The sequence below is a fragment of the Castor canadensis genome, chromosome 3, assembly GCF_047511655.1.
Source record: "Castor canadensis chromosome 3, mCasCan1.hap1v2, whole genome shotgun sequence".
In the NCBI taxonomy this organism is placed as follows: Eukaryota; Metazoa; Chordata; class Mammalia; order Rodentia; family Castoridae; genus Castor; species Castor canadensis.
Genome location: NC_133388.1, coordinates 178849373 through 178877203, shown reverse-complemented (window position 1 = coordinate 178877203; position 27831 = coordinate 178849373). Strand labels below are relative to the sequence as shown.

Genomic DNA, 27831 nt, shown 5'->3' with positions numbered 1-27831 from the left:
AAGATACAAGAAGACTGATGCTTCCAACATCAGGAAAACATTCTCATTAAACAAAGCTATCCAAGTTGGAATTAATCCAGTTGTAGGATTAACATTAGGGGATACTGAAGCAGACCAGGGATCACAAATTCAAATGTTTTCAGGACTCAGGAAAACAACTAATATGCACAAAGAAGGTAGTCTACAACAATGAGAGCTAACATGCACCATCTAAAGAGACAACAACTAATTGGTCACAGCAGATTGGCACTGTGAGGACACATGGGCTCTGGGTTACAAAATGGTCAGTGTTTTCAGGAAAAAAAATTAAACTTAAGAAAAAAAAATAAGCCCAAGAGAAAACATGTCTGAGAGAGATGTAGCCCCAGGGCCATCTGTTTGTGGCTTCCAAGAAGATAGTAATGGTGATGACAAAAAGTTCTTGTTCAATGAGGTTGAAAAGTTCTTCAACAGGTACTCTTTGAAGATGAGGGCAGGGGTAGAGGGGAAGATGGCCCAAACAATTATACACATATGGGTAAATGTATAAATAATTTTTAAAAATTAAAATAAATAAAACAAACCAACAAAAAAGAACAAGTACTCTTTTATTGGATCTCTGCTGCCACCAGAGGAGGTAAGAGACTAGATAATTTACATAATTTTACTGATGAGCAAAAAGAAGCTGAGAAGTGTTGAAATGCCCAAGATCATATATGATGCTAGAAAGGGCAAAACAAGAGACTCAATCAAACCTGTCTAACTCTAAATCTTGTATCTGACCAAAGCCCTAATCAACTTCACTATTTGTAACAATAAAAAGAAACACATAAGTGATAAATTTTACAACATAGATAAAATCCATAGAAGTAGTGGGTCATCTTTACAATTGGACATCTTCTTTAATGAGGCATATCCCAAATTCAATCAAAAATCAAGTACCAAATCAATGAGAGGGTATGGCAGCCAGGTCAATATGACAGCTTAAAAGACATGCTAAGTGAAAGATGCCAGATGCAAGACTACCTATTGTATATTTCCATTTATATTAAATGTCCAGAAAAGGTAAATACATAATAGAATGAAGAAGTTTGCTGGGGGTAAGGGCAGAAAGGGGGATAGACTGCTATGGGCAGGAAAGATTTCTTTGGGCTGATAGAAAGGTTCTAAAATTGGATTGTAGTGCTGCATATGCAGTTCAGTCTCACAGATCTTGTCTGGCATGCCTAAGACCCCAGTTCAATCCCCAGAACCATAAGTACAGTTGGATTATAGTGATGGTTACATGATTCTTTACATATACTAAAAATCATTGAATTGTCCATGTAAAATGACATAAGCTTTATGGTATGTAAACTGTACCTTAAAAAATACATATACAATATAAAATGTTAAATATTTCAGTGTTATGAAACACTGTCATTACATTTTTAAAAATTAGATGATTCAATTTATTATATTTGCACCCTCTTTTTTTTTTTTAAGGGCATACATTGCTAATGATTCCTTCCTGCAAAACCCTAGAGGCTGAAAGATCTATATGTTGTGCTAGCCCTTTGTAAATGCCAAGTGCATGTTAGAGGAGCTGTGAAGAAAGCCCATCGCCCACCACCTATTCAGACACAAGTCCACAGGATTCCAAGTTTAAGTTCAAGCTACTGCGCTAAGCATACAAGCATCCCCCAGAATTCATTACAATTGAGGCCATTTTGATGTTTGTGGCCTCCAGGCCAGGAATATTTGATTAAAAGACATTCCAAGAAGTTGACACCCTCCTTGCTCTTTGGAACATGTAAAAAGTGCTTTGTTTTAATTTTATACTTTGCCTTTCCCACAGGGCATCAGATCTGTAGCCAACTTGAAAAAAGCACAAGAGTCTCTTAAACAGGCAGTAACTCTAGGGTCAGCCAGTTGGAATATCTTGGCTTCATTCCCACCTTCATGGCTGTGGTAAGATGGCATTGTTTTAATGTCAGGACCCAGTCTTTAAACTCCCTTCCACACTCCACAAACCATAAATGTTCCTATGGATATGGATTACAATGTAAGTCATTGTCTCAAGTGCTCTGGCATCATCTGGCCTTGAAGACATACATGGAGAATGGAAAATAAAAACATGCTGATGACATCAGTTAGCCATATGCAAAGAATCCTGGGATTGGATAATAGAAACAGAATTTGTATTACACATATTCCTGGGGAGCAGTAGCTAATATTTTTCTAAATGGAATAAGGTTCTAGAGTCAAAGCAGTATGACTAAAATACTGTTTTTTCTTTCCAGGGAGAACAGAAGAGAAAACTGACTTACGTGTTTTTTCCATTATGCTCACACTGGGTCCCTCAGTCTCCTGGAGCTTTGTGTAAACACTGATTTTATATTCTGAATCAGGTTGAAGTCCATAGAAGCAATGCCTGTTTGTGCCTCCTCCCACAGTGGATTCTTGTGTTTGTGTATCTACAGTAAAAACAAAATAAAACACACACACATGAAATTTTTTAAAAACAGCCATCACTAGATGATTTGGTTCTAAAATGCTGAATATGTATGGTCTACATCAGACAACTTCAGAATGAATTATACCTTTTTCTAAAGGTTTTAAATAACCACTATTTTTTTCTATTAAAAAAATCACATTTTATAGGTATTTTTCTATTAAAACAAGGTTTTATATGTACTAAAAATAAAACTTACTATTAAGACAACTAACATCAACCCTGTACTGAATGAAGAAACATTAATGTACATAATTATATGCACATATTTAATTGATCCACACAAGTGTGAATGAGTATATTTATTTTTTTAAAATGTGAGCTCCCTTTCATTCACCAAGAATTCTCCAGAACACAGTCACATGCACAAAGTGATATAAAAAGATGCATACTTTTAATTCCATACAACTTATTACCATCCAAAAGGATGCCCTTATAGGTAGTGTCCTAAAATATAGGTAAGGAGTTACAAAGACAGGATTCTAGGCAACCTTCATGCCTTTGATTAGGAGGTGGGCTTCCAGGATCTCAGAAACTTCATCCACAGGTCCATGTTGTTTTCAGTATTACCAGAAATGCAGGCAAGAGCTTGAAGTGGTACTAGGACAACCAGTAAGTCCCCAAACAGCCCAATTTCCTCTCTCAGCCTTGATTTTTTTTTTTAAGCTGATATCCATGATTTCTTTCCATCACAAGGGACCCTTAGGGAGTTTACAGCAATCTCTCCACACTCCCTGGTTGCATTCTGAAAATCCTTTGCAATCTTTTAACAGCACTACTGAGGAAACAGCTCATGGTGCTTAAGTGGCTTAAGGCCATACATGCTAAGGAGCTGTCTCCCAACCCCTGGTTATAAGGTCCTTTTGGTCCTATCGAGAAATCATGTCACTCACATCCAGCAACCTCTCTGTCTTTTTCTGCACCATGACAGAGACAAAGAACTCTGGAGAGGCTGGCAGACTGGCTCAAGTGGTAGAGCACGTGTCTAGCAAGCATCATGCCCTAGCTCAAGCCCCATCGCCATCAAAAACACAAAGAACTTTAGAGAGCAACTAACTGTTGTCTCATTTCTTCATTCCCACATCCACAGTGAAATTGCAATGCCTTTCCTGGAAGAACTAGTGCTGGCTGGGTTCAGAGCCTGAGGAGGTTAGAGTGAGACCTTGTTGAAGTCCTCATTTCTGAAGGACTCATGATATACCAGGTTCTGTGCTTACTATCTAATTATAACCACAACCACAAAGATAATAATAGACAACATTTAATGACTGTGTATCATGTGTCAAGCAATAGTCTAAGGATTTTAATTCTATAAACCCATCCTATCCTTATAACATTTATAATTATTCCCAACCTAAAGACAAGAAACTAAAAGCCCTAAAAGTTACTAATTACCCAAGTCCATAACTCAGTAACAGAACTGATGTTTGAACTCAGAAAGAACTTTAAAGCTCAGTCTGAGAATGCTGCTTTAGTTTCCACAAGTATACCATAAAGTGACATGAATGAAATGTGTTTTTCTTTCACAATGATACAGTTTGAGAGCTGCTGAATTCTACAGACCAAAATGAGGAGTCCTCATGAGCCGATGCATTATCACTCCATCCAACATGGCTTACTTGGATGGTTTTAATTACTGAAAGGTTTCAAATGAGTTTTCGTCTAGGTGTAGTGTTTATTTTTTACTATGATGGATAACTGAAAGGAAGACTTGCTGCTATCATGAAAAAAAACTATTATACACATTTCCTTCTAGATCAATCTTCTGATATGTAAATTGTTCTTATTTAATCAAAGCCTTATAAAGCCTTATTTCTAGGAATTTAAAGACTACTGTTAAAAACTGCATTGATTAAATACATTGCACAAATTATTTAATGGTTAATCCACTCTTCCTAAATGTTATTTGGAGAACAGTTTATTAAAAATAAACAAAATATAAGCTGAGGGTGGTGGAACAGATCCATAATCCCAGCACTTAGGAGGCCAGGGCAGGAAGGTTGGAAATTCATGTGTTACATAGTGAGTTCCAGCCTAGCCTGAGCTATGTAGTGAGACCCTGTCTCCATAAACCATGGTTGGGGGTGGCTTAGTGAAAGAGTACTTGCTTAGCATGTGCGAGGCTCTGGGTTCAATTCCCAGCACCGCAATAAGTAATAAATATATAAATAAATAATAGAAACTATTAAAATAGACTAGTTTTTTTTAAAGGCCAATTGCAAAAAATTCAAATAAATTTTGTTTAGGAAGTGTAATGCACAGGTCCTGTCTGGGGATTGGTACCAGAGGGAGTGGGAGAGGATGTATGAAATGGGGGAGGGTAAATATGGTGGGAATATTATGTACTCACATATGAAAATGGAAAAATGAGAACTGCTCAAACTATTCCAAGAATGGTGGGAGGGGAGATAAAGGAAAATGATGGATTAGGTGAATTTAACTAAGATATGTTGTAAGCACTTTTGTAAATGGCACCCTAGTACAATATTATGCTAATCAAAAACATTTTAAAAAATAAATAAAACATCCTAAAAGTCAAAAAAATAAAGCACAATATCTAATCAAACTTCAGCCTATATTTTAATATCCATATTCTGGAACAAAATATATGTATATTTGAATATGCATATATTAGAATAAACATGACATATGTCATTTCATATTTTGTCTATGGAAAAATCCTGACCATTAAAAATATAACTTAAGCCATTTGACAAATGAAATTTGATATATTTATTTATTGTATACACTAGTTTCATAAGCAAACTTTATAATGTAATCTTTATTAATAAATGTGCTTACAATGAAATACTGTCTACCTTAACCATTTTTTCATTTATTATAGGAAATGATAAATTTAAAAATTGTTAGGATATTTGTGAGATTTATATTACAGTGAAAAAATATGATAATAAGCAAACCTTAGTAAACCCAGTGCTCTACTTTGCTGATGTCCAATTTCAGTTTGAGGCTCCCAAGCTGAGAACTTCACAATAACTGTTTCTTTCTGACCCTTAAGCAGCCTTTGGAACCTCCTGGAAGCCTCTATGAGCCACCCATAAGACACATATTTCCTGACTTGTCTGCAGGGATTATATTGATCTAGGTCCACAAAAGCTTTCCAGGAATTCTCCAGGGAACCAATTCTAGATGTGCACTTTTCTTCCATTTCCTGTTTCTATGAATATCCATGCATTTTAAAGACCCTTGAAAATAGAATATTAATGGATTTTATTGCTAAAATAATAAATCCATAAGCCTTTGGAAAACTGGAACAGGCATTGTAAAATTAATGGCAAATAGTATTAGTTCTATTCCCAATACTAACAAAGAGGGTTTACATAAATGGGGGTGTATCCATGTTGCTTTTGGCATGTGCAATGCAAGTCTAATGGCCTTGTCTTAAAGGAAAACAAAATTTAAACTGATCACATGATGACTAATTTCTTCAACCCCATGCGCCAAAAGCAGGAAGTTTATTTGTTTTAGAATGAGAAAAGATTCTGTCTTTATTTGTGCATTCATTTTTAGGAAGCATGTCTAAATATATCCTCTGGATTGCTGTCATGCTGGTAATGAGGCTACCAAGTTGATGGTAAGCACAAACAAAAGAGATTCACAATCCAGGCAACTACTCTGCTAGAATCTTATGATATAAATACTTCCACTAACTAGGTCTATAAAATTCCCTGATGCCCAATCGTAATGTCATCATTCTTCTAAGTTTTAATTTCGAGAATAGGTTTTATTCCATATGATCTTTTCCTGGACCTGCTGTCTGGTCAGGGTAGGCTCTCCACTACATTGCAACTCTCTATCTTTGTTAACTGCAAAATTGATATTGTAACACCTACAAAGAGAAAACAAGGAGCGCATCCCCTTAACTCATTCCTAAACAGGCTATATAGAACTTCACCAAGTCATGGGAGTTAACACAGTATTTAGGTCTTTGTGGCATATGAATACATGAACTTGGAGAGATATGCTATACCCAACCTTAGGTGCCAAGTCCACTAAAAAACAGACAAAGAGGACAGAACTCAAAAGCACTCACAGAACTAGGGGGTCCTCAGAGTTCTGAGTTACCAAAACCAACCAAAACTCTCTCACTTTGGTTTGAGCCAGAATTAGCCAAAAAAAATTTGGCAAGTGTATGAATGACAGATTTTGTTCCTCTCTCCTAAGAGGACCTTGTCCTGATAATCTTTTTATGTTTTCTTCTTGGCCATAAAAATGTCATAATGTTTACATAAATTGAGGACATCTGTTGTTTTTGCCTGTCTTGCATCTGATCCCTCTTTCTTTGGACCCATTCCTCCCACTCTTGGTTTTTATGACATGGAGAGACTCCTTGCCACTGCCACCAGATACAGGCATGGAAGGCAACCAGGTCCAATCAGACAGTTAATTTCATGCCTCTGGACTCAATGACAGATTGAGGGCATGTGACCTAAACCAGGCAAATATGACTCAGTTCCTAAACTTCTGTTGGAAGTATTGAGAAAGAAAAGTTCTCTTTTCATCATAACCATGATGCTGGAAGCTGGGAGGATACAATTCTGGATCTGATAGGGCCCACTCACACATCTTGGCTGAGTTTGAAGGCAGAGGAGAGCAGAATGGAAGGATGAAGCAAAGCTTCATCTCAATGTCCTTGTGTGAACACCTAGATCCAGATGTGCCTGAAGTCAGAGACTTTTAAGCTTCTCTGTGTATAAGCCAATCAATTGACACTTTTGCTTAAGTTCCTTTTGTCTATTCTTCTTTAAATATAACGATACTGGATACTTTATTCACAAAAGCCTTGGAATTTGAAGTAATTGCCATCACTAATAACTTCAAGTGAAGTAATTTTAGAGAACTAAAGCCCAAAGAAGAAAACTGACCAGAAGATGTGGTTATAGCAGAAACTTCTCTACTGACTTCATGTCAGAATAAAAGTTCTCATGATCAGACCATGGGAAATATATGGAAATTACCCATTGTACTATGGGAATTTCGTTGAAGTAAAGCTTTTCTCTAACATGTGGAGAGATCTGGTCCCATTTCTCAATGGTATCGCCTCAGGTTGTAGCAGCACAGAAATTTCTACAAAGGCAGCACATGTAAAAATAGAATAGTCAGAACACCTGTGCTCTGGGACTCATCTTCCCACTGGAAGGATGGACATCTTACCACAAATCCTTCAGCGAATCAAAATAGTGAGCACATTTCCATATATGATAAAGGAGCTCAGCCTAATTCTTCCCCAGTCCAGAGACTATTTCTTGATCTAAACTGTGTAATTTAAAATATCTAAACACATTCTCCACTGGCAACCCCATGTTCCCCTCCCCACCAAACATTCCTTTTTGAAACTGTCAATTAGAATCTTTGCTGATAAATACCATTTAGATAGACAACTAGATGAATGAGATGTGGGCTAATTTTGCTCGTAACTCTCTCAACCATAAATGCCATTGAGAAGTAAATTGAACAACACTTGTGTACGTTCCTGTTAAATTGAGACTATAGAGCTCAGCTGAAAGCTTTCTGGCACCCTGAAAAAAATACTAAGGGAGTACAAGCTAATTTAAATGGAAGATAAATGTTTCATTTTTGGCCAACAAAGATCTTGGCTTCAGAAAGAAATTATTGTGGTTTAAGATAATCAGATCAGTGTTATCAGATACATTAATTATTTCCTCTGATAAAGACTCTCCGCTTTGCAAATATGCTTCCATTAAAATGCTGAATAAAAAACACTTGTAGATCTTACTAATTCTGTCAATAAAACTAGTTTTGATACATCATTTTGTCAATGTACATAGTTGTATCTTTCACAAAAGTAATGAATAACAAAGGAACTTATATTTCCTTCACTTCAACTTCTTAAGTCACATAAAAGGATAAAAGTGTTGTGGGATAGCTCAGGAGTGTGATTATTATACTACTACCCTTAGTGCCTAAAAACTAGTATATTAAATGTCATCCTTTCTATATTAAAGTGTGATTTATAAAGATACATGAAAAATAACTCAAGATTTTGTAGTTGTTCCTCAACTATATATCTTTCATCTACTTCTGCTTAAGTATCTCATAAATCATATTTAACAGAACCACAAGGAATATAGCATTTCCAGATTTTTCTTTTCTTCACAGTTCATTCTATATTAAACAACTACCAAATGTGTAGCCAATATCAGGCTTATATCATACACAGGGAAGCAAGGGAGTGGTAGCACAAGTCAATTGAGATAATATCTTGGCTGGGGCTGGCAGGAAATTCTTCTAGAATATTCCTCCTATTTCAGCTCATATTGTATAGGGGGCATATTTCCAAATGGTCTCAACACTCTCCTAAACTGTGTCTTCTACTTTGTAGATTGACTCAAAAGTGGGATTTATGAGCCAGGGATGATGGTGCATGCCTGTAATTCCAGCACTCCAGAGGCATAAGCAGGATCATAAGTTGAGGCCAGCCTAAACTACCTAGTGATAACCCATTGTAGAAAAAAAAAAAAGCAAAGAAACTGTGAGCTGGGGATGTAGCTGAGTGGGAGAACACTCGCCTACCATGCACAAAGCCCTGGGTTCAATCCTTAGCACCTTAAACACAAAGTGGGATTTAAGATTTGGGATGTGGATACAGCCAAGGACACGGGCACACTGGCTACTAAACCCAGTCTCAAATGGACCCAAAGAAATTAGTTCCTTCTGCTTTTTTTTTTTTTTTAGAGACAAGATCTTGTTATGTAGAACAGGCTGGGCTTGAACTTTCATTCCTCCCACCTCAACCTCCTGTGAGCTAGGACTATAGGTATGTGCTAACATACCCAGTTTGCTTAAAAATAAAATAAGGGGAAACAAAGATCATCTTTCAGAAAGAATAGGCTACAGTTTAAACAATTCTACCATCAAATTTGTAACAAGAAAAAAATTCATTTGGTATTTTGTACTCTCCCCTATAATCCCCATAAAATAACCAGACATTTTTACCATTCCAACAAATCAAATGAATTTTCATTATTTCGTTTCATTTTCTGAATGTTGTCCATGCTAATACTGTGAAAAGTATGAACAGTTCCTAGGTACTCATTTTGGGGAAGAACTAGTATTTTTCTGCTGCTTAAATATTTTTTAAATGATGACAGGAGATACTTCTAGTATTTCAACTTTGGAACAGTTTCAAGTTATTTCAAATTATAAATGTACATGAAAACTCTCTGAAGAACTCTCTCATGACAACCTGGATACATGATACTTTCTCCAGAATGAGAGAGTTTGTTGTTCACCTGTTATCTCAAAAAAAAAAAAGAAACACTAAGAAAAATGTTAAATTCAAACCTGATCCCCATGGAGTGAGTAGCAAAATTATAGCACTACACAATTTTAATGTATGTTAGTCTTAGCTGCTTGACTCCTGCTACCAACAGCAGTTAACACTTCTATTTTATTTATTCATTTATTCATATGTGCATACATTGTTTGGGCCATTTCTCCCTCCTGCCCCCCTCCCTCGCACTTCTCCCCCCAGTAGTTAACACTTCTCAGGTGCTTGCTGTGCACAAAGCACTGTTGCACATGCTTCACACAGATTATCTCAGTTTAATCCTCACAAAACTCTGAGGGTTAGCACTGTGGTTATTTCCATTAACAGATGAGAAAAATGAGGTGTAGAGAGGTTAAGTAATCAAGTTTGGCCAGTCTGTCTCCATGTGCTGTACTATTGGCCTCTGTACAAATTGCTTCCAGAAGAGGGTTCTGGTCTAATGTGATTTTTGTGTTGTTACAGTGATTTGCATAGACCCCAACACACAGTGCATGGGAAAAATATACGTGATGGACTGTGCTTACCCTGGAGGGATTCAATAACTATCCTGTAGGCTGTGGCATGACGATGTACCTGCCATTGAACACACAAGGTGGTCATTTCAATCTGGTTGGCTTGGAGATCGGTCACACCCAAGAATACTAAAATGAAAGAGAAACACAACTGTGTCACACCACAGACAATGCCACAAATGTCCCTAAGTCTGTACTTAATTTATGATAACATTGTCACTCAAAGCTCCAGATTCAGAGTTTGGAATCCATTGACTCAAAATAAATTAGTTCATAAAAATAACTATTTTATGACTTAAGAAAACAGATTGCAAAACATTTATGAAGTACTCTGGCATTTGTAAGTGAAAAAGGACATATATATTCACAGGAGAAGGCCAGATACAATGAGTAGTGAAGTAATGGGTGACTTTTATTCCTTCCCCTTTATTTGTGTTTTCTATAAGTTCCGCAATGAACATGTAAAAGGTTTCTAATTTAAAAAGTAGATACAATATGTATTTATCAATCAATGAAAAATAGCCATGACTTAAATAAAAAGTAGACAAAGCATTACACAAATGGGAGTGCTTTCACAAGGGCTGTCCTTTGACACAGTGAGATGACACAGTACTTACTCTTCTGTGCCTGGCTCGTTTCACTAAACAGAATGTCTGCCAGCTCATCCATGTTGTGAAAATGACAGGATTTCCTTCTTTTTAATGCATGAATGATTTTTCATTTTTATCTCACTCATATGTGTACCCTCACAAGGCTGATCTCATAGGAGTAGAGTAGAGAGTGGAGGATGGCTAGCAGAGGCTGGGGAGACTGGGGAGTGATGAAGGGACACTGGGCAGTGGATACTAAGCCACAGTTAGACAGGAGAATAAATTCTAGTGTTCTACTGTACAGTCAGGTGACTATCATTAGTAACAATGCACTGCACGTCTTACCACAAAGAAACCATCAATGTTTAAGCTGAAGGATATGCCATTTGCCTGATTTGATCATTTCACAATATATTCAAGTAATGGAACATGACATTATAGCCCACAATATTATATGTACATTGATTATTTGCCAATCAAAAATAAAAACAAAGCAAAACACAATTGAATGTGAGTGAACATAACTACTCTTAGAACATTGACATGCAAAAATGATTATTCTGGAAAGCAATAAAAATGCTGTTTTCCAGGACAATTCAGAAGTAAGCACGTGGAGTTTAACACTTAGATCCAAACAGAGAAAAAGCAGAAAATTAATATTAATTTTCCCTAATTACCGCTGACTTCCATCTATATAATTTTCCCTTCTATGTCCCTCTCTTTAGCTACCTCATAAAATAAATAACTATTTTTTTTCAAAACTGTAAAAATTATCTTATGTAATCATAATTTACATCTTTGGGTTGCTCTTTTCTATTGGAACAGAAAAGAAAGACTTCTGAAAACTAATTAAACTACTCCTCTCCCTGCACAATAAGGGGAAAATAATTATGGTTTATAAAACCACACTAAATTTAAAAATCAACATTACTTTATTTTTCATGGGATAGGGTTTTATTTTGCTTGGCAGAAAGAAATAATGAATAATAAACTCATTTAATTTTTACTTTAAGTACAAAAGTATAAAGCAATTAACACTCTCAGTCTTAAAATATGTTTGGAATGCTCCACATATTTATTAAGAGAGAAAAGAGGGGAAAGAGAGAGAAATACAGAAAAGGAAGAGAGAAAGAGACAAGAAAGAGGGTCTGGAGTATAGTTTAGTGCTAGACCACTTCTTAGCATGTGTGAGGCCATGGGTTTGATCCCCAGCATGGGAACAGAGAGAGAAGAAAGTAGAAAGAAAGACCAATACAAAAAATTGCAAAGACAGAAGAAGGAATAGACAGATGAAGTCTGTATTTCACCTTTAAGAATTTAAGATATTCCACAGAAAAGAATTTAGGAATCTTCCTTTAGTGAAAGGGCTGACCCAAGAAGAAATCTAGGGTGGGCCAGGCTCCGGTGGCTCATACCTGTAATCCTAGCTACTCAGGAGGCAGAGATCAGGAGGATCGAGGTGAAAAGCCAACCCAGACAAACAATTCGAGAGAGAACCTATCTTGAAAAAATCCATCACAAAATAATTGCTGGTGGACTGGCTTAAGGTATAGGCCCTGAGTTCAAGCCCCAGTACCAAAAAAAGAATGAAGAAGAAAGAAAGAAAGAAAGAAGGAAGGGAGGAAGGAAGGAAGGAAGGAAGGAAGGAAGGAAGGAAGGAAGAGGAGAGAGAGAGAAGAAAGAAAGAAAGGAAAGAAAAAAAAGAAAAAATAAAGAAAAATTTTTTCTTTCTTTTTTTGCCTGCTACTATTTATCATTTTAATTATCTGATAAGGGGAAGGTATATACTAAGTGCTTAAACCACAATTATTATGATAATAGTAGTTATTTATTGAGTGCTTAATCTCAAGGAATAACATAAATTAGCTCCTTAATCTTCACAATAGTTGCTTTATGATAGTATCTTCATTTTAGAGTCAAGGAAACTTAGGCTCAGGAAAGCTAAGTAATTTGCCCAGGGCCATAGCTAACAAGTAGCACACTTTTAATGCTTGTCCTTTTGTTTATACCATTCTCAAAAGTAGGACACAGACTGTAGATAACATTCAAGGTCATTTAATTAGCACATAGCCAAACCATTTTTAATTTGGTCAATTATGTGTTATTATTACTGCATATTAGAAGTATTGATCTTCTGTTTAGGGTAATTATACGAGTTTTGAAAAGTATTTAGGTCAAAAAACTGTAAGTGGATTTAAAGAAATATTTCAAACAGATGGTGTGGATATACATATACATAAAACAAACTTCAGGAATATGGAGCATACATGCTGGAATTTGGAAAACATTGCATTATTGCCTGAAGGTCTGAGAACACTGTATGCCAATGAGACATCCCAGATGGAGTGCAGACGGCATGAAAACCCATAAAAGAGTAGTGAAGGAAGTTCTTAGAATGGTGTGGCATGGACTTTTAACAGATGGTGTTTTCTGTGTGTGTGTGCATGTGCGTGTGTGTGCGTGTGTGTGTGTGTGTCCATGCATGGGAGAGTCAACGGCTTTGAGAAAAAACTGCCTGGCCCAATTCTGACTGGCATTGGCCATGTCAGGCTACAGACTGGAAATTTTCACCTAATTCGAAAAATGCCAACAAAGACTTTCCAGAAGGAAATCCTATCTGCAGTCATCAGGTCTATTTGAAAGCCAGGTGCTGATATCCACCTGCCAACTAGGACTCTAAACTTCCATGAGAAAAGCGTGCATCTCTCTTTCCATGAAATACCATCCAAATGGGCAACACTGAGGAAAAGAAAAGCCAACGGCCATGATGAAGCAGGGGTCGAGTTACAAGTCACAGGGAAAACCAAGCAGCAAAGCCAGCTGTGGGGCTGAAGCAAGTGGACATTAGTCTTACATGTTTTCACCAGGCCTGTCAGAGCATCACTGAAGCCTGCAGCCTGGGAGGCAAATATCTTCACATTGTAATCCATTCCGCTGAGGAGGTTTGTGATAAGAATGGTGTTAATATCAGCACCCACGAAAGTTTCCAGTGTTGGGCCAGGAACTAAAGGAGAAAGAGTGTACATTGCAGTTACAACAAAATATGGAAATGCACAGGTATTCTTAGAGAAAATTGTACTCAGTTTAGGATTACCCAGCAATCAAACAGCAGGGTGAGGTTTGACCCTAATCTCCTCTAATGCTAAAACCTATATCTGACTACCATGCTAGAGGTTATTTCTAGTAATCTTGTCCCCCAAAACACAGCTTTTCACCTCGTGTGTTGAAAGAAGTTGATCCACCTCATAATCTACCCTCTAACATATTGTGACCTACTATGTTGTAATGAGCAACGAAGGAACTTCCCAACTGAAGAAATTATTACCAATTGCCCTGTCTCAGACATCTAACATGGTCCCAGTAGGCATGTCAGTGGCAGGAGCAGAAAACTTTATCCTGGCCACCAGACATTGTCACAAGGGAGATCAGTGTGAATGCTACCAGTATAGCTGTCTACTCCTTTCAGGATTTTTAATACTAGACAGATGGTGCTCTCAGCTGAATTTTGGAGCTTTACATCTTCAACTCTATATCAACCTGGTGGGACTCTGAGATTAAGCATTAAACACATTCCTTGCTGAGTTCTATACAAATCAGTTTACCTGCTGACTTCCCATACGTGCCCATTTTTAAGAGTTTTGAGCTAGTAACAAGTTCCTCAAATCCTCATCACTTTCATCCAGAAGCCCTCTGCCAACAATATTTATGTATTTCCACATGCTCAGTAGCTACTTTCCAATGTCCCAAACATGTAGTACAAACATCTGAACACAGTTCTCCCACTGGACTGAGAACAGGATTTCTCAATCTCAGCACTATTGACATCCTGGACAAGATAATTCTTTATTCTGGGCCAGGAGAATAATGTAAGTTGTAGGACATTTAGCAGTGTGCATTGGATGCCAGGAGCAAGTCCTCATGCCCCCTCCCCCTGAGTTATGACAATCAAACGTGTCTCCATTGGGAAGCAAATTGCATCAATTGAGAAACACCACCTAACACAAAGCTATGTGTACTCAGCACACCTGCAAAACATTTGTAAAATGATCCCAAGAACAAAGTGCACAAGGGATGGCTTGCAAATTAACATATGCTTCAGGACTAAAGTAAGGAGACAAAAAGTTGGTGATGGGTCTCGAGAAGTCTCTCTGGAGCAGATCAGTGCACACAGATAAGATCAGTAGCACAGATAAGTGCTACTTTATCTTATTTTCATCATTCATAAAGATGTTATTCTAGAGAAATCGGGGGAAGGGCTATTTTAGTCATATGGACCCATTGACAGTGGCTCATAATTGGACATGACAGAAAAGGCTAAAAATTGATACAGGAGCAACAGCAGCATCTTAGATGGCAGATAGACATTAATGGAGTTTTGGGGGGCAGAAAACATTTATTAATGACCAAGAGACCTTTATAATATCTATTTGAGTCTCATGTTAAACTCACATGAGAGTGTTAAGAGTAGGGAGATAACACTGGACTAGGAGTTCATGGGCTTTCTTCACAGATACGTGGAACAAGAGTACAATCACCCAGTTTGTACATTCTCCTGCCTTCAAGATAAAATCCTAAGGAGAAAGAAGAGAGTGGGGTCTCCTCATCCAGGTGGCTAAGAGGCTGGTATTAAGGCATTTTTCCTCTTTGATAAGTTTTACCTCCAAAATAATTTCCAAAATGAGGAGATGGAGAAGTTTTTTGACAGAATTTTTCTAACTAATTTGAGAAGAGGTAGAAGAAAAATTCAATTATGGATTATAGTTGTTTGGAACTTACACATCTATTGAGCTATAAAGCTTCCTATTCCTAGAGAGTCAAGGTTTCCCTAGGCTGGTTCATTGTCTAGGGCGTGATTAGGTCAGGTGTACTCCACATGGTGAACTCTGCTCATTGGTGTGTCCACTGGTTTTCCATGTAAGTCATTCCTTCATCTTTCTGATAATATCTCCCCTAACATTGACCATACTTGAAAACCCCTTTTCTTCCATAAAGGTAAGAGCTTTCTAAGTTTTGAAAATATAAAATTAAACATTGATAGAATCTTAGGACAAAGAAATTATCTTAAAGTATATCTTAAGGCCAGGTGTGGTCTCTTATAGTCCCAGCAACTTGGGAGGCAGAGATAGGAGGACTGTGGTTCAAGACTAGCTCAGGCAAATGTTGACAAGATGCTATCTCAAAAACAAGCCAGGCATCAGCATGTCTGTGGTTTTAGCTACTTGGGAGAAGGAGGTAGGAGGCTATCCTTCCAAGGTTGGTCTGGGCAAAGTTAAAACTAAAAAAGAAAAAGGACTGAGAGTATGGCTCAAGTGGCAGAGCACTTGCCTACCAAGAACAAGGCCCTGAGTTCAAGTCCCAGTACTGTACATGGTCCCAACTCATGACACTGAGCATTACTTACCACTGACAGGTTTGTAGACAATCCTATAGCCCTTGACAAGGCCAGCTGGAGGATCCCATGTAATGCGTAACCGATTATACCATTCTTCTGAGACCCTTAAGTTTTGGGGACCAGAGGATGGCACTGAGCAGGAAAGAAAAGGAAAAAAATAGGGGTTCAGTGCAGTTTCCTTCTTAATGACCTGTCAACAAAACTAAGGTGTCTCCCCCAGGGTTAAACACATGTACAGGTCAAAGTGTAGCAAAGCACACAGTGAGATGCCTCTGTGAGGCTGTGATTGCTCTAAATATTAAATATATGGAAACATTGCTATTATGATTAAAGTTTTAGCTGAAATCCAGAAGTTTATTCAAAGTCATTGTTCACTTGGGTTAATTTTAAGAAAAACAGAATTGAATAGCATTTATTAAAAATTTCTGTCTGTGCACCTCTCTGCTCATCCATATGAAAGCTCACGTGTCCAGCAACACTGAGGCCGTGAGCTCACACAATGCTGATGGTGGTTATTCTTGGAGGGAAGGTGATTTCTTGCTTTCTTCCTCATTTTGACTAAATATGTCATTGTTCATCAATTTTTGTAAAAACACTAAAGTCACTTATATGGAGCACCTTTATAAACTATTACGCATCTTAACAGATATCATCATTACCATTTTATTATTGTTAAGTTGTCTGTGCTGACTATTCTTGAAATAAGTAGACTATCCACTATCATTTTGAAATAATGTTAGTATATAGGGATTGGTATATGTACTGGTGCTCCGATAATGATGCCAAAGTCTTATTTCTATAGTAATGGTCTTTGTATTATAGAAATACTGCTTGATTTTTCTTCTTCAATTGTTGTTTGTGTCTATGGGTTTCAAACATTTATGTAGCAGCAAAATATCATAATTGGCCAGAAATACCAATGTATAGATTAAGTCCAGATAACAAGTACAAATGGCAACCAATTCACACAACGCTCCAATGTGTGAGATCAGATCATGATGCCAATGTACTAGAACGACCAAGTGACAGATGGAAACTCCCGATCAGCTTTCCTCTTCCCCATCCTCTTCTTCCACACGGATGAACCCTGAGGAGATAACTATAGCAACTCTGAGGATTCACAAGGCTCTCAGTGGTCTTTAGCAAAATGAGCAGGCTTGGCGGAAGTCTGGGGAGAGGTACATGTAGTGTGGGCCCAGGGAGAAGGGACAGATGCCAGTGCTATTGAATGAGATGATGCCTGTTTGCTCAGCTGAGCAGAACCAGAACTTTGGGCTGTCGGACTTAAAATGACTTATAGAGACTTAGGCCTCTCCACACTCCAATGCTTGGGTGCAAGATACAGTATTCAGCCTCTGATACCATTCTGCACCCAGTCCCCTGTAACTATTTGACATTATGACAGATTAAAGATGATCACACTCATTCCATTGAGAAGTGGAGACTATGACTGAATCTGGGTGGGTTCTGTGACAACCTGTACAGCAGAGATGCTGTACTTATTCTAAGTAGAGCCCCGGACTGTCCTGGCAGTTTCCACTCTCTGCCTCTTGGGAATCTTGTATTTATAGCACTGATTCACTTTGTGAGAAATGTAAATATCCTGCTGGAAAGACCATATGGAAAGACTCTGAGACTAGAAGACAGACAGAGAGAGAGAGAGAGAGAGAGAGAGACTCAACTGATTCTAGTCATTTAACTGTCCCCATCAAGATGCCAGAGATGGAAGTAAAGTTGTCCTGGATGCACCAGACCAACCCAGGCACCAGGTGAATGCCACTGGGTGAAACTAATTTCCCATGAAGCCCTACCTGATTTCATGATCCACACAATTATAAGACATAATAAAAGCATCACTATTGTAAGCCACTAAGTTCTAGGGTGGTCTTTATGAAAGGATAGACAGGCATAGTAGTAATGAGGCCAATCAAAACTTTGAGGTCTTAAACAAATATTTAGGATGCCACACCATGCTGTTGGAGCTTGGCACACAGAAGTAACTGGCATAGAGGAGCTCCTAGACCTTCACTATGCTTGCCTTCCAGGGATGACAGACAGTGAGCAAACATAGCAATAAACAAGAAAATACCATGTGGTGCGAAGTGATCAAAAATAGACAAAAAACAGAACAAAATCAAAGAGTTACTTTGCATGGAGCATTCAAAAAAGGCTGAGGAGGCAACATTGAGCTGACACCACAGTGAAAAGGCAGGCAGGCAAATGTCTGGAAAGGGATGCTCTGTGTGGAAGGCCTGGCTAGTGCCCAGGACCTGAGGCAGGAACAACCATAAAGAGCCCAGGGAAGAGCAGAAAGGCAGGCGTAACTGAAGGATTTGTTAAGAGGTGACATCAGGATCAGTAGGATCCAGATCATATAGGTTTTGTGGGGTCAGGAGAAGGACACTGGCTTTTATCCTGAGTATAACAGGAAGCTCAAACCAGAGGCAATATGAGATACTTTATGTGTTGAAAAGCTCCTTGGGCTGCTGCAAGAACAAAGGACAGAAGAGTAGAAGCAGGAAGACCCTGCAGGCTAGTGCTCTCATCCAGGTGGGACACAGTGCAGCTTGGATTGGAGTGAATCAATCCAAGAAGATGTAGAGAAAGTGCCCAGGCAAGCAGATTCCACTTCGGTGAATCATCAGATGCTGATTAATTGTTTGTTGTTCAAATCTTAGCTTTCACAGAAAAGTGAAGCCCAGAGTGGGTAAGCAACTTGCCCAAAGTCTCATAACTTCACAGATTTTCACTTTCCAATCTTTTTTAGCTCTTTGAGGTACTAAATGATTCTGACTACACTACAAGGAATGAGCATTTCCGATTCATGAGTCAGTGAGTATCCTAGGGAGAAAGCTTCACTTACAGGTTTTTCCAGGGGCAGAGACGCTGACACCTTCTCTGTCTGTGTAGAGGGGAGTCACTGTGACTTTGTATTCCGTATCTGGAAGCAGAGGCTTCAGCAGTAGAGTGTTCTGGCTCCCAGGTATCATCACCTAAACAGAAAAGCAAAGGACCATGGATCTGGTAAGAACCATGCTCTTTTCCCACAGCTGTAGTATCAGAGCATGACTGTAGACATCTTTAAATCATCAGAAACAAGAAGATGTAGCTGGAGAGTGAGAAGAAAATAAAGAGCATTCATGCAAAAGCATTTCTCTATGCGATGCCCCTCGTAGTAACCCTTAGTTCATAATCACTCTTACAGAGGCTTAAGTTTAAAGCTCTTGGGCTGTAAGGAATATGCTTTTCTCAACATCTTAGCATTTGTAAAGTATCTAGAAGACAGAATAATGACCTGCTTGCTAGCAGGTGTTTATGGACTAGGAGTGTTCATTCTATAACCAGACTGCTGCTTATCAGTTTTGTTTCAACATTGAGTGTCCTCTTGCACATCCAGCCTCTCCTGCTTTCCTTTTTCAGAGATAACCTGTCCCAAGTTTCATTCTTTCAATTAGAATGGATGGATGCCAGCCAAGAGCAACAGAACCATGCATCAAGAGCCAAGTTTTCTGAGTTGAAACATATTTACTAGCAATGCGAAAAAAAAAAGTGGCAGATTTTTTTCTTTCTTAAAGGAGATGCCTTCCTCAATCTGGAATCACCACTGTCTATCTCTAAAAAGTTCCCCCCAAAAGCCATGCAGCAGGAGGACAAGTGTGCATGGAACACACCATGTGGCACGGCAGTGCAAACCCTGGTGTGCCTGAGAGAATACTGTGGACCAGAAAAACCACATGTTCACAGTGCTGAACCCACAAAACATCCTTCTTGCATTCCAGTAGTTCATTGCTGGCACATCTCTGGGCCATCAGGAACTTAATCGTGGCTGGAAAAAGGCTGCACCATAAGAACGCAAATAGGCTTAAGAGAGTCACAAGACCCGCACAGCTGGAGAGGCTTTTCCATTGCAGGGCTGGGTGAAATGCCAGCAGGCAAAGGGCGGTGCTGTCTCCTTTTGGATGAAGGAAGGAACCCATAAATCATGGAATAAGCCCTAGAAAGCCTCAAGTTGAACCCAGAAGCAGCTGTTGCTAATACATTGCTAAGCTCTAAAAAGCAATCTTTCTTTATATGGAAAAGGAAGTTGGAATTAGGTGACTTTATATTAAATTTAATATAATTCTGCTCCTCATAGGAAGGGGCACTGACATGTGTAGGATGGTACTGATACAGGGTTGGGGAGTCCTGAGAAGGAACTATGTAAAGGATCTGTGCTTTATGGTAGAGAGAGTAGGACAAGCCTGGCATTAGAATTGTGGTTGCCCTGACTTGTGTTACCTGCCAATGTAGCCTTCTTCAGGGTATTTCTCTTAAACAGAACTCCTCCAGAGCACAGATCCCGGGCTTTCATTCTAAGCTGTCTATCTAGCAAACCACCCATGTAGATACTCCTTAAACAAGTCATACCTCATCCCGGGAAGCCCAAGGTATTGAAATGAATCAAATTTATCCTGTGGAGTGGCCATTTTGGAATCCTGGTTTCAGTTGCTTGGAAATAGCTGCTGTGGTTTATAATAGCCTCACTTATCCATCAAATAGTATGTGCCAGGTACTACTCTTAAGTATTTGAATACAGTAACTCAATCATCATTACAACCTTTTGAGGTAAGGGGTATCAGTATACCCTTTTTGTAGATGGGGACACTGAGGCCCACACAGCTAGTAAAGGGACCAAATAAAAACCCCAGGAATTTGATCCAGACCTTGCTTTAATCCTTATTGGCAACCCAACAAAATTGCACAGCATGAAGCTTTTTACCCTAATGATACTCACTCCCAAGAGTAAAATGGAAGTCTTCTCTGGGGTATATAAAGTTCCTCCTGCTTAGTCTCTGCTTGTTTGAGCAAAGCAGAAGGAAAAAAAAAATAGATGATCCTACTAAACACAAATGCGGCAAGCCATCACAGATGGTGGTTTTATTTATGAAACAAATCTATAAAAGATGCTCATGGTTAAATGGGATGCAAACATTGCCTGGAGCTCCATGTTTTCAATTTTTTCAGAAATGCAGCTTTATGTCTCGCTCTGATATTATTACCCAAAGCTCTTCAGACCAGCCTGGACCACATGCAGCAAACTTGTCCCTACAGCAAAAAAGAGGACTTTTTGTATCTCACTGCATTCCCATCTTATGTAGTTCTGGCTTTCGACAATGGTTCACACATTGTGTTGAAGAATTAGATGGTGGTGGTGGTGTTTTAATTCTAATCTATTTCATATATTTGTATATTAGTATAAAACAAAACCAAATTGCTAGCAAAGAGACTGTGCTATTGGATTGCTGCAGCAATGTCAAATGACCACCAAAAATTTTAAAAGCTTAATCTTAATATCTGAGCTTACAATGTAGAAGACTAAGCCACACTTTGAGTAGCCCTACTCTAGAAAATTCCTTACAACTCAGAATTCAGGTCATGGTCAACAATTTTGATATACAGGCTCTAGAAAGGCTGGCTCTGACCAGCTTTTTACAAATAATTGAGAAAACCTCTCTGCTCTGATAAGAAAATTGAAGGTACTATCATTACCACTCCCCCACATTGCGAAGTGGAGTGAAGTCAATCTTTACGAAGCATTTGACACGTAAAAACTACAAGTTCTTTTCTTGGAAATATTTGGTAGATTTGATTACGCCCTAAAATTAACTGGATAGTTCACATATCTTAACTGGTAAAATAAATTTAATTTCCCTACTCTCTTTGACTTACAAAGTGATAAACATTCACCATTCTCCAACTTTAATACTCAACCTTATCTGTTTCTTGTGTAAATATGATAGTTAAGAAAAACTTGGAAAGATGGTAAGAGCAGCATTCTTTTTATCTAGACACATTTGCTTGCTTTTGTAATGCTTTAGTCAAGTGTCTTTTCCTGACATGCATCATTACTTTAAGATATTATTTGATCCATGTGATTTCAAGACCTTTTGCATAGGTCTGCATCTGACTCTTCTACCTTAATTTCATAGTATAAATTAGATGCATACCACTTTCTATCTCTAATAATAATACATTACATTTATAAAGCAGTTAACACTTGATAGAACAGACATATAAATTCTCAATCCTCAAGGGAATTCCCTATAAGTTAAAGAAAGTACCTATAAACTGTATACCCAAATCAAATTTCATTAAAATCTACTAAAGGAGTTTGATATTTAAAGAATTGTACAGTATTTTGTTTTATACAACAAAAGAATAAAAAACAATCACAGCTGCACAGTAAATTTATCAATAGTTTTTATTTTCTTTAAAGGTTTGTTTAACTGGGATAGACTAAGACTTTTGATCTTTTTTTCCTTCAGCTAGGTGTCCAAGTATTTCAAATATAAACAGTGCTAAATGAAAGAAGTTAGCAAAGGGAAAATTATCTAGAAACAACCCAAAGTAAATATTATTATTATTTTACCTTGCATAGCTTACAAGTGCATGCAAGAGATTAAATTGTTACTCTTTCCAAATTAGCAGATATAATTCATCAAATAGCTTTATGTATTTCTTGGAAAGAGCAAAAAACAAAAAGAAAAGCTTCTCATGCTGGGAAGTTTTTGTGGGTCTCATTGTTAAGAACTAAATTATAACAGGGGAGGTATAACAGGATAAAATAAAACACCAAGTTACATTTTTAATTGCTGTACCTAAGCTCAATTTCGATTTTTTTGAATTTGCCAATCATGAGCCATTTGAAATGTATGGTTAGAGTGAATTAATAACTCAACCTGTTTTGTTTAAGTGTCCACTAACTTTCCAAAACTACTCCCATACCAATTTCATGAACCTGCTACCTGTTCATGACAGACCGGGCTCTTGCCACAGTCATCATTATGCCTTGTAATGTCTCCTGTCCCCTGGAAACAAAGCACTTTCCTGAAAGAATTTTGTGTTCAAATACTGTTTATGTGCACACATAAATATAAATAATTTTCCATCAAGACCTTGTAAGTAAGAAAGGATAACGTTTTTCTTGACTAATGATGAATTTTGGAGACTTCGTTCATAAAGTGTCAAAAATACTGTGATAAAGGACAAGAAAAAGGGCGAGTAACGAGGCTATAAAGAAAGCACAGAGCTGGACTAAAAAAGATACATATCTCCTGGCTGAAAACGAGTTACCTGGTCTGACTGGACACATATCTAGAAAACAATTACAGGTTCTAGACTAAAAGTAACAGTGTGATATAAATTAAGAAAACATAGGGAGGCAATGATTGAACGTACCACATTTACTGTATAGAAATACACATAAAGCAACTTTAAATTCAACATAGAAAAATCTAAATCCCTGAAGAAAGACATCCATGACTAAGAATAAATGAGAAATGACTCTAAATCTGCTTAAAATTAGTTGATGTCAGTGAAAAATATAACTATTTGTTGATGGATGACCTATTGTTAGGAACATTTAACTACATAAACAAGATCTTTCAACAAGACAAAAGGTTTAATGCCTATATTAAACTTTTATATATGTATGTATGTATGTATTTACAAATACAGACGTACGAAGGCCCTTTGTCTTGTTTTGGTTTGGTTTGGTTTGGTTTTGAGATGGCAGTTTTGCCCAGGCTGATCTCCAACTCCTGGATTCAAGTGATCCTCTTGCTGTCAGCCTCTCTGAGAGCTGCAACTACAAGTGTGTACCACCACACCTGGTCTTATGGCCCTTCCATGACTCAATTCTTGGGCTCTAATAGAAAGAGCAGAAACAATGCTAGAAACAAGGTTCAGAGGCTAGGTCAGCTAGAAGCAAATTGTGTGGAGTAAGTTTTAGAGATAGAAAGGTCATCAAGAAAACAGTACTGAAGATCAGATTAGCTAAGAACATTAATTTCTAGAAACAGTAGAGTCACCAAGCAGTGAGAGGTAAAGCTTGAATTAGTTTCTTGGAAATAGCTTTTTTAGCTCTATTAGGAGAGACTGTGGAATTTCTGGTCAGCTGTATTTATACAGACCGTTCCTACCACTTCTTCTGCAGGGTCCCCTTGAGCTGTCAGGTAGGTCACCCTAAACTGCTCCACATTGCCACCAGAAATGTCCCATGATACCCGCAGGCTAGAAGTGGTTTCATCATCTACAACCAGGTTTCTGATTCCTGTCTGGAAAACTGGAATAAATACAACCAAGGATTAAAGAACTTTCAATCCTTCATATTCCAACATGAGCCACAGAGACTTTTTGTGGAGTTGCAGCAAACATCATCCAATGCAAGTTTATGATGTAGACCCACAGGAAGCAGGAACAGCCCACTTTAGTGGTTGATGGGGGACAAGCAACAAAATGGTACAAACAAAAGTGAATTGAGAAATGCCTACAAGACAAGATCAGGGACCCCTCAAAATTATCAATCCTGGGTATATACTATTAAGAGGAACCGAGGGAAAGCCCTTGGACTAACAATAGCCCATGAACCCAAGGGGAGCATGGTCTTCAGAATCTCACACTACTGCTCTGTTGGAGAAAAGGTCACAGGGGACCAGATCTCATCACCCTTCATCTGCAACTCAGCATTCAACACACATCCCATCCACCTGGGCTCCACGTATGTTTTCACACTAGTCACTCACTCACAGCTCTCTCACTTAGACTACTTTTATTCATTCAGCCCATACAGGTGTTATCTTTTCTCTGACTTTTGTCCAAACTCCTTCACCTGTGTTCTTTAGCACACTCATTCTCATCTCCCAAGGTACCTGCTCCCTTATTAGTCCTATTTTTTTCTTATCATTTCTCTCTTCTGCCCTGGTTTCCTTTTTTCCTGTCAGTCTCTACTGAGTCTACTTTCTCTTCATTCATTCATTCATTCATTAAACATCCATTGAACTCTTCCTGTACGTTGGACTGTTTAGCTCTTTGACATATACAATGATTGACTCCTAACAAAAAAAAATAGTAAAAGTGTAAAGTTGGGGGTAGGAGATCAACATTTACCTGGCGTAATTGGAAGATGCTATACCACACAGTGGAAATTGTGGGGAATTTCTCAATATGGGGCAGGTTCTGGATGATAAGAGGAAATGGGAGAAGAACAGGAAATATGGTTAAGGCCAGGAAAGGGAAGCAGGAGCTTCCAGGAAAGAATGTTGCAATAAAGAGACTGTAGGGCATGAAAAGGGCTCAATAAAGATTGAAGAAAAATGAGTGAATGGGTAAAGGAAAGGGGTTTAGATAGGGAAGGGTTTAGGTAGGGAAATAAGTGGCATTATCAAACTTGTGTGTTACTTAGTTCAGTCTAACAGTTAGTTGGGAGATGAGTTGCAGTGGATGGAGAGCTAAGCTGAAAGAGAAAGTAGCTGATAGAGGTGGAATAACAGGCCAACCAAGTTGGCCAAGGACATGCACAAAAGCTTGATATATATCATTCTCAACAGAGAGCAATAGGAAAAGTTGCTGAGAGAGAGAGAGAGAGAGAGAGAGAGAGAGAGAGAGAGAGAGGTGAACAAAGGGAATGCTGCTATGTTAACACTCCCAGAAAGGCAAATGGGAATCCAAGACAAAGATGAGATTGGTGGACTAAGAGAAATCTTGGTACTTAGTGGTAAAGTTGTTGAGAGACTCAGAGAGAAGTGAAATGTGAATTGTTACCAAAAAAAGAGAAAGGAACAGCTGTTTTCTAATTAACGATATAAAGTAAATAAAACTGATAACACAGTTTATGTTTAAATTCAACTTTTTATGGATAAATGGGTCCCTATGTGTCCTTACCTGAAGTTACAGGTTGAGTAGGTACTATGGTTGTGGCTGGTTCAGTCCAAAAACTGTCAACTAAAAAAAAAGTTCATTACGTAAAAATTCTGTAAAAACAATAACTACATACACGTGTATAAATTAGTTTATAACTTTTGAGGAAATTTTCACATATATTGTCTTATGTGCTTCCCAAAACAAACTTGACCATGATTGAAAGGCTGAAAAAGACAGACACATGTGTTCCATGGGCAAGGAAAATGAAACCTAAAGACATTTAGTTTCTCATCACAGATACCAGACTTCATATAAACACTCAAATTACATCTATAAAATTATGAAACCTCCCAATTATTTTGAAATATGGGCATAACCATGATAATTAAAGGAAATTATGCGGCATTGTAGACCAAGTTGTGAAAGGGTTGCTAAACAAGACCACCAAGGAGGGCAATGCGCTCAGACAAGAAGTGAACCTTGTGAAGCCCTGAGTTCAAATCCCATACCACCAAAAAAAAGAGACAGAAAAGAACCTTCTATTTCTTGTATCCACTCTGGTGTACAGAGGAATAGAGAGGCTTTGTGGTGCTCTGCATTCACAAACAGATCAGCACACCCCTATACCAGGTGCTCAAATTCTGGTTACCAAAGTCTCACAGCTGTGAGAATTACCTGGCCAAGAGTACAGCCTCTTTTAATGGATAATCCATCTCAAATGACAGGGAATGCAGGGGTGCAAAGGCCCAGCCACTTTGCCTCAGTTTGGGACAACTCAGAAGGGTGATCCTAGCTCTAGATCTTCCAATAGAATCAAGTAAGCGCTCAGTTTGAGCTCCTTCCTGTGCCCTATCATGCTGTCTTCAGTTTCTTACACAAGTATCTCACAACTACACTCTGTGATAAACCTTCTGGATATAATGTTCTGTCTCAGAATATGATTCCAGGGAATCCAATCCAAGAGAATTTAAAATGTGGTTAATACATCATGTTTTAAAAATGAAGGAATAAATCAATCGGTGAGTAAATTTTGTACAAAATTCTTGGAACCAAGTTCAAATTGGAAAATTCCAGAAACTCTTGGACAAGTTAGCCCTAAGTGTATTTGTTTGCCACTTTATTCAGTTGAAAATTACTCCATCCACCCCTCATCCACTCATCCATTCATCCATTCATCCACACTCCTTCAATCCATCCAAACAATATTTATTATACAGCTGAAATACAGCAAAATACTGCCCTAAGTGCTGGAGAATATAATAATTAACAAGACAAATTTGGTCCCTTCCTTTGAGGTGATAATTATCTGGAACACTAAGATATTTCATATACCAGTATCATTGAGGGTAAAGATACATGAAGAATTCTGGGGGACAAAGAAAAATTGAAGCCTCCATAGCCAGGGATAATGTTTAGGAGATCGAACATAGTGGGGTGAAGAGGTATTGACGTGGATGATGGGAACTGCTGAAGTCCAAGTTAGCTGGAACAGGACTTACGTGTGGTCCCAACAGCAGTCACCACCTCACTCTCACTCCCATCATCAAGTACAGCCAACAGGGAAACTTCATATTCAGTGCCAGGCTCCAGGCCTTCAATAACATAAGAGTCCTGCTCTTCTTTTATGGCAACCTGAAAAGTATTTGGTGCTTAGTAACTAAGATTACTTGAATGAAAAAATGAAAAACAAATTTTTTTCTAAAAGGGAAAAAATGTTATTCTGAGTATAAGCAAGAAATAATTAAGCATAACAAACTCTAAGGCTGCTGAAATCAATTTTAAAATCAAAACAGAGACCTCATTCCTTTAAATTCCCTCAACAAGTACACTATTAATATTGCATCAGTAGCATTTTGAAGTTTTATTAAATC

At 38.1% G+C, this 27831-nt stretch overlaps 1 protein-coding gene across 6 annotated transcripts in view; it reads right to left on the bottom strand.

Moving 5' to 3' along the window:
- Col14a1 (collagen type XIV alpha 1 chain) overlaps positions 1–27831 on the bottom strand; it is a 277904-nt gene that overhangs the window by 83737 nt on the left and 166336 nt on the right. For 5 of the 6 annotated variants that reach the window (XM_074069130.1, XM_074069129.1, XM_074069128.1 and 2 more), the window contains 8 exons: positions 27460–27592; positions 25982–26041; positions 24232–24383; positions 19143–19272; positions 16289–16411; positions 13742–13891; positions 10310–10426; positions 2289–2435 (listed from right to left, as the gene is read on the bottom strand). In XM_074069130.1, coding sequence (XP_073925231.1) covers positions 2289–2435; positions 10310–10426; positions 13742–13891; positions 16289–16411; positions 19143–19272; positions 24232–24383; positions 25982–26041; positions 27460–27592 — 1012 coding nt within the window. The remainder of the gene's footprint in view (positions 1–2288; positions 2436–10309; positions 10427–13741; positions 13892–16288; positions 16412–19142; positions 19273–24231; positions 24384–25981; positions 26042–27459; positions 27593–27831) is intronic. The other variant, XM_074069132.1, reaches the window with a different exon arrangement.